This window comes from Pyrenophora tritici-repentis, chromosome 5, assembly GCF_003171515.1.
Source record: "Pyrenophora tritici-repentis strain M4 chromosome 5, whole genome shotgun sequence".
NCBI classification, from domain to species: Eukaryota; Fungi; Ascomycota; class Dothideomycetes; order Pleosporales; family Pleosporaceae; genus Pyrenophora; species Pyrenophora tritici-repentis.
The window spans coordinates 2,852,518-2,867,537 of NC_089394.1; the positions used below are offsets into that span (position 1 = coordinate 2,852,518).

Consider the following 15,020-nt stretch of genomic DNA (forward strand, 5'->3'; position numbering starts at 1 on the left):
ACAGTCCCCGCCATGCCTGTCGCGAAAGAGCAAGTCGGCGACGTACCTGAAGGCCTAGTTCCAGCCATCAAACTTGAACCTCCGCCTGGGTTCGAACAAGATGAGTGGGAGCAGCTTACCGATGTAATAATCACAGCCATTTATCACAGCTTATGCTAATATAAGCAGGGATTTGCGTGTGAAGCTGACGAGATTGACGGTATCTTAGATCAAAGAGGTAGTGGGGGTTCACGAAAAGGCCGACCTATCAATTTGAGCGTCCCCTATACTGGCTCTCTGAGTGGTAGCGCCCGTGCTATTGCTCAACGTGAACGCAAAGCTCTTTTCGATAAAGAGGAGAAGGTACTTGAAAGCGTTAGAACAGCCGACCGCTCCGCGAAGTACCAACTGAAGAAATCGCTTTTGCAACAGCCTAAGTATAAATTAGCAAATAGTGCTAGACAGGCTAAGCTGCTAGAGAAAGAGTGGGATATACTTTCAGAGAAGCGGTTTACCCAGAAAAAGTCTGGTAAGTTATCACAGCTGTTTATCATAGACATCTGCTAATAGACTATCCCAAGTGGCGAAGGATATACTAGCAATACCAATTGCTCAGGTTGGGGTTGAAAGAGTTTTCAATGTTGCTAAGGATGTTATTGGTAGTCGGAGGCACCGACTATCTGCCCGGACAATACAGCAGATAATGGTTCTTAAGGATACAATATCTCAAGAGGAAGAACAGGGTCTAGACTACCTAGTTGCTCAATTAGGGGAGGATGGAGAGCCAATTGACGAGGTTAATGATCTTTTTGAGCTTCCAGCCTCGTTAGAGCATACCTTCGATATAGATGAGGAGAACCAGACTACAGAAGAAGAGTCGGAGGAAGAGGTCCAGGAGGAGCGTCAATTGCCACCTCGAAAGCGCCAGCGTCCTCAGCGCTACCGTGATAATTAGCTGTGTTAATATATCTCGTTTTATGTATCTACTATATCATCAACGTGTACACATTATCTTAATTAAGTGTTGTTCCGTTAAAGTACCCAAAAAATATAACCCAACCCCAACCCAACCCAACCCAACCCAAGCCCAACCCTACCACTTGGTCTGTGCGACCCCAGCCCAGCCCTAACCCATGGTCTGTGCGACCCCAACCCAACCCTAACCCATGGTCTGTGCGACCCCAACCCAACCCCAACCCAAGACTGGGTATACCCAACCCATTTGCCAGCGTAGGTGGCACGTCTCTCTCGTAGGCCCGTGGCTGATCGACAAGGCTAGTAAGCAGGGGCCACATTTGGCTTGATAGCAGCTTGGCTGGCTTGTTGCCATCTCTGCTACAGACGTCTCGTCTGTCTAGATAATATTCTTCTAGTCCTCTAACGTCTAATCCTTATGTTTAATTACCTACCTAAGACGAGCACTCCTTATCTCCTGTGTTAACCTAGGCTTCCTCGTTAGCTTAGTCTTCCTGTATCCTGCTTCTCTCAGCACCCTCTAGACGGTAGAGGCAGAGATTTCGACTCCTTAGAGACTAAGCCTACTAGTAACGTTAGCGTAGGTCTTCTCTCGCCTATATTTATCGCGTTGTACTTGTTAGAATATCCGCTCCTTTACCTCCTCTGTCTGCTTAGCAGGTCTACTAGAGCGAGGAGCGTCCTAAATATGCTATAGGAGGATCTTAAGAGGGAGGATGTAATGGGCTAGAGCCCTTCTCCCTCTTGTTCCTCGTTGATAACCTCGGTTATCTCTTCCCCGACCCGATTACGGACCAGACGACCGCAATATCGTTTCTCCGCCCACAATCCCTTAGGTATATATAGATAGCTACGTAGCCTAGAGCTTAGCTCTCTGTCAATACAACTACAGTATACCTGTGCGATTGCTCCTTGAGCGTAGCCCCTTACAGAGGACGTTTAAAAACTAGCAGCGATAGCTTTGCTGCAGATACAATTAACCGTATGAGGATAAATACTACAGTAGTTAGCACAGTCCGCAACAATCAATTAAGTGGGTCCTAGAAGGTGTTACGAACCTAAGGAGAGGACACAGTGCAAGATATGAAGGGCAGAAGGATAGAGACCTTGTCGGAATCCCTTCTCAGACAAAGGCGTACAAAGGTGTACAAGGACCAATGACGTAAGCCTGCCCCGCATCCCACAAAGCTTGGCGGAACGCCACCATGGGACATGTCACGTGTGTCCCAAGCAAGGTTGTCAGTAATCAATATCTCATCAATATTGTTGTTTGATTTGTTTGATTCGGAGCCAACCAACTAACCAACAGTTAGCCACTGTATTTCTGTCAATCAATCAACCAATCTTGAGAACAAAATGTTGATAGGATTGGTGTTGTTTGATAGTAAGCGAGGGAGGGGGATACCTAGGTGAGGCCTCTGGGATAGCTGCTCAACGACGAATTCTTAGTGTTGGATCTTGCTTACTAAGCCTACTCGCGTGTAAGTTATATGACCTAGGTTCCATCCCATCTCTCACTCACTCCAGGCTAGTACGTACGAGGCTTAGCGCCCACAACGCTAGCTGGCAGAGACATAGATCTCAATTCCTGTAGCACAATACACAACACGATTCACACATGTTCTATTCCTAGTGCTACTGACATCAGGCTTATAACATTTAACAACACCTTACTTTCTCGCGGCTCCGGCTTACTTTTAGCCTTATCCATGCCCTCTATACCAGCAAAACGCAAGCCCGAGGCTGCCGAAGAAGCTGATACTCCCTTCAAGCGAGCACAACGTACGCGCAAACCTACGCTCAAAGCGCTGTTGGGTGACGGCAGCCAGCCAACCCAGCCGATAGAGCTGCCAGAAAGTACGCCGGATCCGCCTACAGAGCCGCCTACACAAGTTATCGAGCCGCCCACACGGGCTATTGAACCGCCATGTAAGCCTGTACAACAACCCGAGGAGCGCCCTCGGCGGGCATCACCACTGCCTATTTTGGCTGCCTCACAAGCCTCTCGGCTCACTGATGAGCCAGCCTGGGAGTCGCAGTTAATGTTTGATAAGCCAGAGGACTCTATTGTACAGCCTTTAGCTTTCTCTAGCGCTGCCACTGAGGCTTCGGTGGAGGAGGATAGCGCTGTGAGCGTCGATTTTCGCGACTTTGAGGGCGTCGATTGGTCGCGATTAAAGGGGTTTGTCGCGCCGCTGAGCACTCCACGAGGCAAGGCAAGCTGGATTTTTCAACACGGCTGGCGTGTCTGGAAGGAGGGTACTCACCACCCAGATGAGTTGTACTTTGTGTGCAAGTACTGTCATATTCATAAGCTACCTAATGGTGTACACCGAGTAACGAAGTCAACCACTGCCGCCAACGGGCACCTCCAGCTTGATAAACCTGGTCATCGGCTCAGCAAAGATGGTCCAATCCTAAGCAAACCTCTCCGCAAACATGGACAACAATCACTTCGTCAGGCAGCTCTAAGCGGTGTCAAATTTAGTCTAGAGGCGTACAAGACTATAGGAAACTTCGACGTACAAGAATTTCGGCAGGCAGCTGCGCTCTGGCTGGTCGACAACAACAGACCACTCCGCGAGTTTGAGACGCCGGCTTTTCGCAAGATGATCAGGCTTGCTAATCCTGAGGCAGAGGCGGCGTTATGGAGGTCTCATAACAGCGTGTCAGCGTTCGTGATGAGGTTGTACAGTTGGCTACGGCCTCAGGTGGTGCGCGCGTTGGCTGAAGCCGAGAGCAAGGTACATATAAGCTTCGATGGGTGGACGACAAAAGGCGGCAAACGTGGCTTCTTTTCTGTAGTTGCTCACTACGCCAACAGTAAGGGCGCGATAGTTGACCTACCCATCGCGCTGCCGCAGCTGGTGGGTGCCCACACTGGTGAGGCGATAGCTGACGCTGTAACCAAAATCCTGCAATCCTTCAGCATTAATCGCAGCAAACTCGGCTACTTTGTGCTCGATAACGCTTACAATAACGACACCGCTGTTAACAAACTCGCCGCGATGTACCACTTTTCTGCCTCCGATCGCCGCCTCCGCTGCGCTTGCCACATACTTAACCTTGTTGGCCAAACGATTATGTTCGGGAGGGATGCTGACGCGTATAACAACGCCCTGGAGAACACAAAGATGGAGGATTTTTACATGAAGGAGTGGCGGAAAGAAGGACCGCTTGGCGTGTATCTTGATATTATCAACTACATCAACACGCCGAAGCAGTGGAGTATTTTTGAAGATTGCCAACGCGAGGCAGTTAACAGCATGCCCACAGGCGCCAGCGGCGGCACTCGCGAGCCAATTAAGCCGTGTGTTACACGTTGGAACAGCTATTACGACTGCTTTAAGCGCGGAGTTCAGCTCCAACAAGCTATCAACGCATACGCCACGTACCACATTCGCGAGACTGAACAGGCTGACGAACAGGCAGCTATTAGAGGAAACAAGCTGCCTGATGTGCCGCGGTGGATGAGGTCAGACGGCCTTACGGCGGCTGACTGGGCGGTGATTACTGAGTACATGGCGATACTGCAGCCGCTCAAGTTTGCTACAGATCGCCTCCAAGGCCGCGGCAAGTGTGGCCGTTTTGGCGCACTCTACGAGGTCATCCCAGTATTTGAGAGTGTGATAACTGAGCTGGATGCACGCCTTCGGCCATACGAATCGGTCAACCACGAGCCATCTGAGGCGCCCGAAGATCACATCCCGATCAACCTGCGAGCCGCGAGGCGAAAAGCGAGCAATTACTTTACTAAGATCCTCCAAAGTCCCATTTACTACGCAGCTACGGCACTACATCCACGATATAAAACATACTCTAAGCGCTTCTGGCGCGACAAACCTACACAATTGAGCACCGCGCACGCGAAGTTTCTGCGGGTTTGGGCTGCCTACAAGCCTGCCGCTGCTGCCACAACACCAACCCCTGCGCCAAAACCTACCATGAGCAGCTTTGACGACGCTATCGACGCTATACTAGATGAGGACGGCGAGCATACATTGGAGGTGGAGGATGAGTACGATAGCTGGTTAAAAGAGCCTATGTGGACGTCTGATCAACACAAGGAGGGTCCAACAGCTGTACAGTACTGGTTATCGTTGAAGCCGAAGTATCCACATCTTTCACGATTGGCGATCGACGTGTTGACTATACCCGCCTCCAGCTCTGATTGTGAGCGCGTTTTTGCGGGAACTGGCGATATAATTGAGCCACAAAGGCGGAAAATTGGCGCGCAGTTACTGGCTGCTTTGGTGTGCTTGCAACGGTGGACTCGTGCAGGTTTTACAACACCAAGCACGACAACAGCAGCAAAGCATACTGATGAGGAGCTCACGGAAGAGTTTGCGATAGGAACGTGGGAAGAGCCGCCTGCAGAATTGTCATAGAAACGTCCCTTCAGAACCTTAAGTCTATCAATATTCAATCAATCAACCAACCAAAAATTGGCTCTTCAGTCTCATCAACTCAAACAAACAAACTGTAGCCCTAAGAAATGAGCCAGTCAATCAACATCTACGCCTCAAATGTTGGTTGTTTTGTTTGTTGACTTCTCTGGTCCCAAGGAATCCCACGATGTACCACGAGGTCCCACGCATGGGACAGTGTAGGACAACGTAGGACGTATAGGACATAGGACATTCGTTAGTGTATAACAATAGGCAATGAGCCCTTACGGTTCATTGTGTTCAACTTCGAAATCTAAGGATTAGTACTTGATTCTCAACTCCCCGTATATTACATCGATCTACCAATCGTGCTATACACCCTCGTGTCCATCGCATCACTCTATCCCCGAGAACCAACCCAAGATCATCTTCGGACGACCTTCACAGAAGGTTCAGATTGGATTGATTGATTACCGCTTTAAGCCTAGTAGTTACCTATAGGAGTTTAAGCCCTACCTAGATAGGTAAGTGGGTCTAGGAGAGTGACCGGATTGAATTGATTGTTGCGGAGTCTAGTAGTTAGCCTAGAGACTTATAACGTAGTCTTGCTAATAGTAGGTAACTTTAACGCCATGACTAAGGTGCGGGTATATGAATTAGTATAGGCAGGTATAGTAAGAAGATATCTAGTACGTAGACTAATTAACAGCTTAGCTTAAAGGTAGGAGTTGTAACGGGCGTGAGTCTATAAGACTAGCGGCACGACTACATGCGCCACGCTTGCGCAAAAGGCATGCACAAGTTGAATCAACGCGATTCAGCTTGCGTAGTCGATATTTATGTAGGAGGCATGACTGCGCTGCTCTCTCTCAGCCTACAAGTAGGCATACATGGGTCTAGCCCATCACAGGAGTTGCGCTAAGAAGAGCCGTGCCGAAGCGCCGAGATTAGCGTTAGACAAAACTTTTGAAAGGCACCTCCGTACATCGACTCGATTCTTGCACACACACACCTAACGAAAGTACTTAACATGGTTGAAGGAAAGAGAACGCAATATGCGCTAATTACAGGGTGAGCAGCATTACCATTGAAGACGGTTCCAATACCTGGAAAGCCGAGTTGATGCAAAAGTAGATGTACGCCTGGCGGCATTGGGCATTACCTATCACTGGAATTTGCTGAAAGAGGTAAACTATTGCTGATAAAAAACTGCCCCTACTAGACTCACTAATTTTTTCCAGGCTTCCAGGTCTTGGGTACAGTCCGCGATCCCGCCAAGTACACCTCACCTCACAAGAACATTACCTACCTTCCTCTCGAGGTCACCAGCAACGAATCGATACAGGAACTGTTCAAACGCGTTACCGAAATCACTGGAGGCAAACTTGACATACTATACAACAATGCTGGGCGCAACTATGTCATACCAGCGCTCGATTACGACGAGGACGAATTAATGGATCTTTTCCAGACGAACCTCTTCTCTGTGATGAAGATGTGCAGCACCTTCATACCACTATTGGTCGAAGCAAAGGGTACAATTGCCCAAACTGGATCTATTGCTGGAATCATGCCTTACATCTGGGGAGCTCCGTACAACGCGTCCAAAGCCGCATTACATGCCTACTCCGATACATTGCGCGTCGAGCTTGCACCCCTCGGCGTCCGTGTCATCACTGTTGTGACTGGCGGAGTCATATCCAACATTGCGCGCAATGACCGAAAGCTTCCACTCGGCTCGTTGATGGCACCGCTCGCAGCCGAGTATGAAAGGAGATTGAAGCATAGCCAGGAGTTGGGCATGAACACGAGACAGTATGCAAGCAGTTGTGTTAAGCAGGTGATTGCTGGTGATGGACTGCTCAGCAAGAAGAGGTGGATATGGGAGGGAAAGATGAGTTGGTTGGTATGGTTTGCGTGGACATTTTTGCCGACTTCAGTGCTTGATTATTACTTCACGTCACAGTTCAACCTGAACAAGCTGAGAGGAACTGTGGGACCAGATAAGAAGGACAGATAAGGAAGTAGCTTTGATCCAACCGGTTATGCGATGATCAATTTGAGTCGCGTTGCATTATACGTCGAGACCCAGCTGTCATTAATACATACTGCGTCATGGAATCTGCTCCATCTGAGATGTACATCCTGTCGAAGTTTGATCTAATCATCGTCGGTGCCGATGAGTGTAGTATAGCCTGGACCCAACCAAGCTTATAATCTAGACGCCTGTCTGGCATCATCGCCGCTGCGTGCTATCTGGAAGTCTAACCATAATGCAACCTTGCAATCATTGAGAGTGACTTGTGCTTCTGAGGAGGGTGGAGTGAACCACTTATCTACCCCAATTTCTAGAAATGTCCAGCCCCTCTCTCCATCAAGATCTTTGACTCCCTATACCCAAGGACGTTGAATCGCGCTCCATATCAATTGGCCGAACTAGGATCTGAACCTGATAAAATTATCTAAACCAAATTTGACGGACGACGTAAGCTGGCATGGCCTGGTTTTGTACTCGAAACACAGACACCGGGCCGTCTCCACCGCGGTATTGCACCACTTCGTGGTCCTAGCATTCTCTTCCCGAACAACGTGACGGTGATCAATCAGGTTCTTGACGCAAAAGCTCTGGGTATATGGGCGGTAGAGTACTTTGAACGAAACACCACACATCCTGATCTCGTACATATGCAGAAAGATGTGGTATGGTGCAAGAGGAGTCGCTTGTCCAACAGGCGACTAGGGAACCTCATGGCGTTTTGTAAAGTAGATCAAATCCGTCAACTATTGGAAGACACTGAGGTATAGGAAAACAAAGGGAAGGGGTATTGTGTCACCCATGCTTTTGACGAGGGCGTAGGAGTACTCAGGCGGAATTTACCAAAACCAGGTGCTTCAAACTTCACTTGACGTTACTACTTTCCTCAACTCAAAGGTAGATGTAACTTGGCAGCGGATAAGACAGTAATTCCTTGGAGCTAGGAAGTAGAGATGAAAACACCCATTAGCACCAAAGCCAGAACAAGACGATATCAGGGGGGGGGGGCATTGCTAGCATGATAGGCCATGTGTGAATATACTGTACACGCAATCCTGTCGATCTTGCTGATACCTAGAGCTACGGAAGTAAGTGGATACCATATTCAGTAGCCGCAGTGCGGTCTGTTCTTCTACTGTAAGCTGACGCCAATTGGACCGATTCGGTCGGCGACCCACTCGACGTGTTGGTATAAGCACTTGTGGAAGTTCAAGTATCTGATAGGTTGGGTGAAGGTTAGTCCTAGTGGTAGTGGCTTAAAGTGGTTAGATAGCCCCCTAATATAAGAGATGACGGTGTCTAAGGTCAATACGCACGCTTGCCACACACCTTCCTTACCACTCAACCACCCAACCACAATCATCAATATGCTCTTCTCTGTCTCGTTTGCACTCCTTCTCGCTTCGATAAGCCAATCAACGCTTGCAGAGGTTGTAGAGATTGATAAAGCATATAATGTCGAATGCCAGGGCAGGAAAACTGTTCCTAATTATTGCACGGCTGCTGGAGGAGATTTCCGCAGCATACCCGTAGAGACCTGGCAAGGCTCAAGGACAGGTAGCTTGGTAAGACGTCTATCTCATAAATCAAATAATCTAGAAGTAACTTATGTGCGTGTAGGATTCGTGCTGTGTTCCGGAGGGATCTGTTGGAGTATTTGCCAGAGTATGCGACGTTGCTGACGACAGGGAAGGAAAGAAGAGAGCCGGATATGCGATAATTGGTCCCTGCTGGCTATAGCGATGGAACGGAAACAGGCAGGCATGAAGGCTCGATAGAACTCCTGTATGAAAATATGTCGTTTGACGACGCCGGTGCCATTAGGGCCGATTATTGCAGCTTGGTCCGTGATAATCAATTAGTAGCCTGATGGAGTATCTGATAAGTTGGTGGTCTGATCGCCTCCTGATATAAAAGATGACGGCTTCCTTCCCTACCACCCATCCACTCATCCAACCTTATCTTATAAATATGCTCTTCTCCGCCGTCGTAATCCTTCTCGCTGCGATAAGCTAATCAGTGCTTGCAGAGGTTGTAGATCTTGGTAAAGCATTTTCAGTCAAATGCAACGGCAGGTCCCATATTCAAGATCAATGCACGGCTGCTGGAGGACAATACAACAGCGGAACCTCAACTGGGAAGAACAGCGCAGGTAAAACTCACGACTGGGTAAGACGTCTATCTTATAAATTAAATATTCTAGAAGTAACTTATGTGCGTGTAGGAAATGTGCTGTGTTACAGAGGAATCTTTTGCCGCATTCGCCAGAGCATGCGATGTTGCCGACGACAAGCAACGCAAGAAGAGAGCCGGAGTTGTGAAATTAGTTGCTTGCTACCTGCAGTGACGGAACGGAATCAGTCAGGGGTGATAAGCGGGTACTAGCACAGTGGAAAGAAGGGGGGTGAAGGCAGGCTAGAAGTATACTATCTGTCCGCTATAGATTGCGCTGTGTAATTCATAAGGCACGACTGACACAAAATTGGATCTACGTCTTCATAGTGCATCTATCCTCGCAAAAGCTGTTTACTTTTACTGGTCTTCTCCAAGTCGTCGTCTCACGACCGTTCCTATTCTTATTCTCTACTTCTCATGAAGACTTTGTCCGATAACAATATGCATTTCTACCTTATCTAGGTATATTGAAAGTTTCTCCTAATTCTGTATTCAACATACTGTTTGATAGCTCGCAAGCTCTAGAGTATATCATGCGCGAGGTAATTCGTGCTATAGCGTAGTTGCCCGCATCATGACATTAACCCCTAAAACTACTGCTCCTAAACGATTATAGGTAATGACTTTGATATGGTCACTCGTTACATACCCCAAACTGTCATTCTAATACCACTAATCGTCCACCGATCGTCTGCCGGAGGCAGTAGCTTCTTTACAACACGCTAAGCTTGTATAACGTCTCGCATAGGTGTTACATTGGCTACATATATCTGAATAGATAACTTAGGGCAGTACGCAAGACAAGAAATATCCTGTTCAGAGTAGTAAGGTAAGACCCTATGGTTGGGCTGCCTGCGGACTAAAAGAAAGGCCCTGTGGCGCAAAACACAGATATGTTGACGTAACTTTGCTTGACCGAACCTTATGCGATAAAGATGGAGCAGCACTTCGGCTCGTATGAACTGAGACATAAACCATCCAGCTAAATCTTGAATAGCTCTTCTAGAAGGCTAGACTTCGAGCTGAGATATGTTATCGGGTGTTCTATCGCTGCCAACAACTAGTTAGTAAACGTGAGGAAAGAGTGCCTGAGAAAATTTCTGGCGTGATTCAATAAGCATTTCCTTCTCGGTTGTCTTGTGATGATCCTTCACATTAGATATCCTCCGCTTCTGTTTAAACTAGGAAATACTGTTCTGCTCTTACTATGCACTGGGGCTCCCCGCTCATTCTTTTAGAGTATCCGGATATGATAGGATTTTAGAGAAGGCTTAAACTACAGCTATCATATTGTGCTGGCGAAAGCTACCATCTTCTGTAATTGCCTCCGATGTCTTTGTGAACGGAGACACAGCGAGGTAGTTAGCTACCAGAACAGCGAGAATCTTAATGCGTAACGCCAACCAAGACTCTGAGGAGAACTTGACGTAATTACTAACAATAGCCCCCTTATGCTTATCAATAATCTAACTTGCGAGGAGTACATACTGTTGACCAAAGCTTTAGGCACCCTTGGGGTCTCCTACGTGATTCACGCTCCAAAGCTTATCTATCGCACTGTGTGATATATCGTCATGGAGGCTATACACACGGCTTACCTTTCGACTTCCAGAGTACCTAGGTACCAAGAGAAAGTCCTGACTCACACCTGAGGTCGACCTAGACGTGATATCATGCATAGCTCCAATATTCCAGGATCAAAACAATCCACTCAAGAGCGGAACCTGATAGGTCTCATTCCAGGTTGCTGCCCAAGCAGTCAACCAGAGTACCCCTTTTCCAATCGAACTGCTATCAGCAGGATCCAGACTCCGCAACAATCAATCGATCGACATGATTGATTCCTATATAGGTTAAAGAGTTACTTTATTAGGCAGCCTTTAACCTAGATAGGAATCAATCATGCCGATCCGATTGATTGTTGCGGAGTCTGGCAGGATCGCTCTTGAGCTCCACCACCGGCTCCCACTTAATAAGCGAAACGCCACGAAGGCCACGCTATTCTTCGCGGCGGATGCCTAAACCGTCTCGCCACGGTGCTCGATCCTAATACATGCAGCATGCACTGATGCTCACACCACCATCAGCGACACGAAGGACGAATAGATATCGGGCTGTGCAGACGGCATTCACGGAAGGGCCGCAGGATCATCAACATGTCAAATTGCAGCTCGCTTCTCGGACTTTGGTTGAGCCCGTTGGACTTGTATGCCGATTACCGTAGGTGTGCATTCGTAAACAGCGGTCGGTCGATATGGCCTGTGATACCTGGACCGCTTTACTTGTCCAGAGGCATGTCTCGCCATAATGAGGATCTCCCAGGTTTTCCGAACTGATTCCACGTTCTCCCGAACTGAGTCCTCCGTCGGGATCCATGTTAAAGATGCCGGAAACAGAAGTGAAAATCTTCCAATGCTACCTAGCTGCTATACCGAGGCATGTGATTCACCCCAGCAAGGTTGAGGGAAAATGGCAACGAGGTAGAACCGTAATTTCCTTATCTCTCGCATACGTTGACGAGTTTGTCTTACCTCGACGGCGTGGACGGAGACGGCTTTCTCCAAAGACTGGTGGACCTCGATACGAACTTGACGTCAGGCTACGCGTCGCTGAAAGGAAGGAGAGACTCACATGCACAGATTCATGTAGAGCTTTGCTTTTTCTTACTGTTTGGCAGGTAGATCAAGGCGGAGTAAGGGACGCATCCTCGGAATTGATTACCGGTAAGTACCTGTCTCTCTGAACATGTGGGACGGGAACGTACCCGAAGGATCCGCCGCCACGCACCTCCCTTATGCAACCCGCCTTTTGCTTTTGCACATCGAACGATACAATGATGTAAACAAACAAGATGCACTGCAGCCCGACTACGCTGCCTCAGGCCTGAGTTCCAAGTTTTTGCTACCACACTAAGCTCCAGCCACAATTACACTTTAGGTACATGCATGCATGCAGCCACACACAAGACCAACTTGACGCCATTACCACATGTATCTTACAAACTTTCGCTCACACCATGTGTAGTGTGCACGTTCGCCCCACGAGTCATAGAGCCGCACTGAGTCATTTGAGTAGTGTTGTAAGCGATGCCCAGGTATGCTTTCCTGGATACGATGGACAGGCCTGTGTCTCTCTGACACCACCCGCGCCCGAGCCTCCGGACCCGTGTTAATCTATTTTCAACGTCGGCGATCGCTGCATCGCCAACCAGCCTCCTCGGCACTTGCGATAAAACTTTGGCAAGTACCGTACCGAGGTACCTACCTACAAAGCGTGCATAAGCACGTATTTTGGTCAGATTGGAAAACTTCGCCTCACCGACGGACGCGACCGACCTCCCTCGCAAACACATGCCGATAGCAACCAAGGTCAGCAAGTACTGTAATGAACGCGAGGACCAAGATGAACGTGGCAGGCGATCTGCTGTTAGTTATCCGCAGCATTCCGGGTACACTAGGGATTCCTTTGATCGCCAGTCGATCATGAACACTATGACCGCATCGGATCATCCATCGGACATAGCAACCACTCCGAGACTGTCAATATACCCATTACCTACCAGTCGATTATCTTGTTCAAACTCTTACAAAGCGGCTATTGGGCTCATGATGTCGCGTTCCAAGGTAGTATTCTGGATGAACCACGGTCGATCATGAGTGAAATGTAAGTTATGTTTCACAATTCCCTTCGCCATGCTGACATCAACGACCGGTGAACACCGGACAGCGCTGATTGGTTTCCAAGAGACCCAAGAAGACGATCAAGATAATGGGAAACCGATGCGACAAGGCTGAATTCCCAGGTTTTCATCCCTCGCCTCCCCGAACGGCGCCGAGGGATGGAGTTTCGGGATGGTACTTACAGGCCAAGCGTGCGGCTGATGTGAGAACGGGATGCTGGAGGGAGGGTCGGGGTGGGTCGGGTCTATTTACCAGATTGTGTGGGTCTAACGGACTGTTGATCTACCGGTACGTACGAAAGGTAAGTATGTATGCTTGATGGTTTCGGTACTGGTATTCGGTACTTGTGAGGTTGGGATTGTCGATGTGGGCGTCACGATGTCTTATGAAGGGATGACAGGGTATGGAGATCTAAGTTTAGAGCGTGGGATTGTCGCTTCTTTGCGTCACGATTCCTTCCCGAGGGATGAAGGGTATGGGGATCTAAGTTTGAAGTGCGTTGTATCGTCGCGTGGATGGACATGGGATTGTCCTCCATGCTTCCCGTTCTGGAGACCAGAACGGGAAGGATTAGACGCAGCGACAGCAGTCGTAACGAGGTCAGTAGCGAGGTCTTGGTTCTCAAGGCATGTGTTGTGAGAAAGGTTGTCAGGGGCAAATAGTCAGTGTATGTAATTTTGGTTAACTACTGCTAATAAACCACTACAATCTGCGAAGACTGGAGTGGAAGTACCAATACAAAAGTTCTAGATGTCGCTAAAAAGGTAAACAAGAATGGCGCCCTGCCAGAACAAAAAAGAAAACAAGTCCAGACCAGACACCCTTTCTATACGCCAAGAACACCATCGCCGGTGAGAACTCCAAGTGTAAATACGCAAACATGACCCGCCTAGTGACTAAACAAAAGAAGAACGAAAAGCCGCGTCGGCTTACCAAGGCGTAGCGTCCCCCCAGTTCTCCCTCGCTCTTTCCCAAGCAATCTAAATCTAGTGTAACTGACCGTTGTTCGACGCACGTCGTCATCATCATTGTCGCTTCCTCGCACGCGCCAAAAGAAAACGCAAATCACAAACCCACAAAACACCATCGCTCTCATAAATCCGACGCTCCGATCCTAAAAGTCCCACAAAGTGCCGAAAGCATGCATGCCCTCCTTCTTACAACCTCTCATCATCTCGTCGTTGCCTTGAGCATTGCTCGTGATAAAAATAACCTCTGCGCCGAAGCGCTTCCAGGTGTCGCGCAGTAGTTCCATAGTGTCGGGACGGCCGCCGCGCTTCTTGCTGTCCCATAGGATCATGCGCTCGGGCTCAATGTGCTTGGTGATGAGGCCTGTGACGGTCGGGCCGAAGGTGCGCTCCTGGTCTGACCCGATCCAGATGAGAAACCAATTGGGAGACTGGATACATGTTGAGAGAGCTGCGCCGATGCCGGTGCCGGTGCAGATACGGATGCCTCGTGTGAACATTGCTGATGCGTGGCCAACGCCAGCTGAGACAGGTTTGTTAGTTATTGATTCTTTTTTTTGTGATGACGAATATAGAAGTAGGTAGCAGGGACTGCGCTGCGGGAGAGGGGACGTACCGAACTTGAGCTGGCGGGTCCATACGGTCTTTGGTGGATCGGATACGAGAGCCTTGGTGAAGTCACCCTGGACACCACAGATCATATAGTGGTGTGTGGCGTTGCGGCCCTCGCTGATGATACCAAACGCGTGATACTCCATGACCGATGTGCGGCTGATGCGCCCGAGGAGGCCTTGCTGCATGCCACGTTCAAACTTCAAGA

At 48.8% G+C, this 15,020-nt stretch overlaps 5 protein-coding genes across 5 annotated transcripts; 4 read left to right on the forward strand and 1 right to left on the reverse strand.

Moving 5' to 3' along the window:
- Positions 1–12: 12 nt before the first annotated feature.
- On the forward strand, positions 13–934 carry PtrM4_110760 (Dimer-Tnp-hAT domain containing protein; the record flags this gene model as incomplete). Its single annotated transcript, XM_001935692.2, has 3 exons — positions 13–123; positions 169–508; positions 561–934. The coding sequence occupies 3 exons, from the start codon at positions 13–15 to the stop codon at positions 932–934; spliced, it is 825 nt and encodes a 274-aa protein (XP_001935727.1).
- Positions 935–2,663: 1,729 nt separating this feature from the next.
- Positions 2,664–5,342, forward strand: PtrM4_110770 (Dimer-Tnp-hAT multi-domain protein; the record flags this gene model as incomplete). Its single annotated transcript, XM_066107902.1, has 1 exon — positions 2,664–5,342. The coding sequence occupies one exon, from the start codon at positions 2,664–2,666 to the stop codon at positions 5,340–5,342; it is 2,679 nt and encodes an 892-aa protein (XP_065962351.1).
- Positions 5,343–6,372: 1,030 nt separating this feature from the next.
- On the forward strand, positions 6,373–7,362 carry PtrM4_110780 (DltE, Short-chain dehydrogenase; the record flags this gene model as incomplete). Its single annotated transcript, XM_066107903.1, has 3 exons — positions 6,373–6,413; positions 6,477–6,529; positions 6,584–7,362. 3 exons carry the CDS (start codon positions 6,373–6,375, stop codon positions 7,360–7,362), a joined length of 873 nt encoding a protein of 290 aa, XP_065962352.1.
- A 1,382-nt stretch (positions 7,363–8,744) lies between these two features.
- Positions 8,745–9,117, forward strand: PtrM4_110790 (uncharacterized protein; the record flags this gene model as incomplete). The annotated part of the gene is made up of 2 exons (XM_066107904.1): positions 8,745–8,942; positions 8,998–9,117. The coding sequence occupies 2 exons, from the start codon at positions 8,745–8,747 to the stop codon at positions 9,115–9,117; spliced, it is 318 nt and encodes a 105-aa protein (XP_065962353.1).
- A 5,229-nt stretch (positions 9,118–14,346) lies between these two features.
- PtrM4_110800 (uncharacterized protein) lies at positions 14,347–14,532 on the reverse strand (the record flags this gene model as incomplete). Its single annotated transcript, XM_066107905.1, has 1 exon — positions 14,347–14,532. One exon carries the CDS (start codon positions 14,530–14,532, stop codon positions 14,347–14,349), a length of 186 nt encoding a protein of 61 aa, XP_065962354.1.
- Positions 14,533–15,020: the final 488 nt, after the last annotated feature.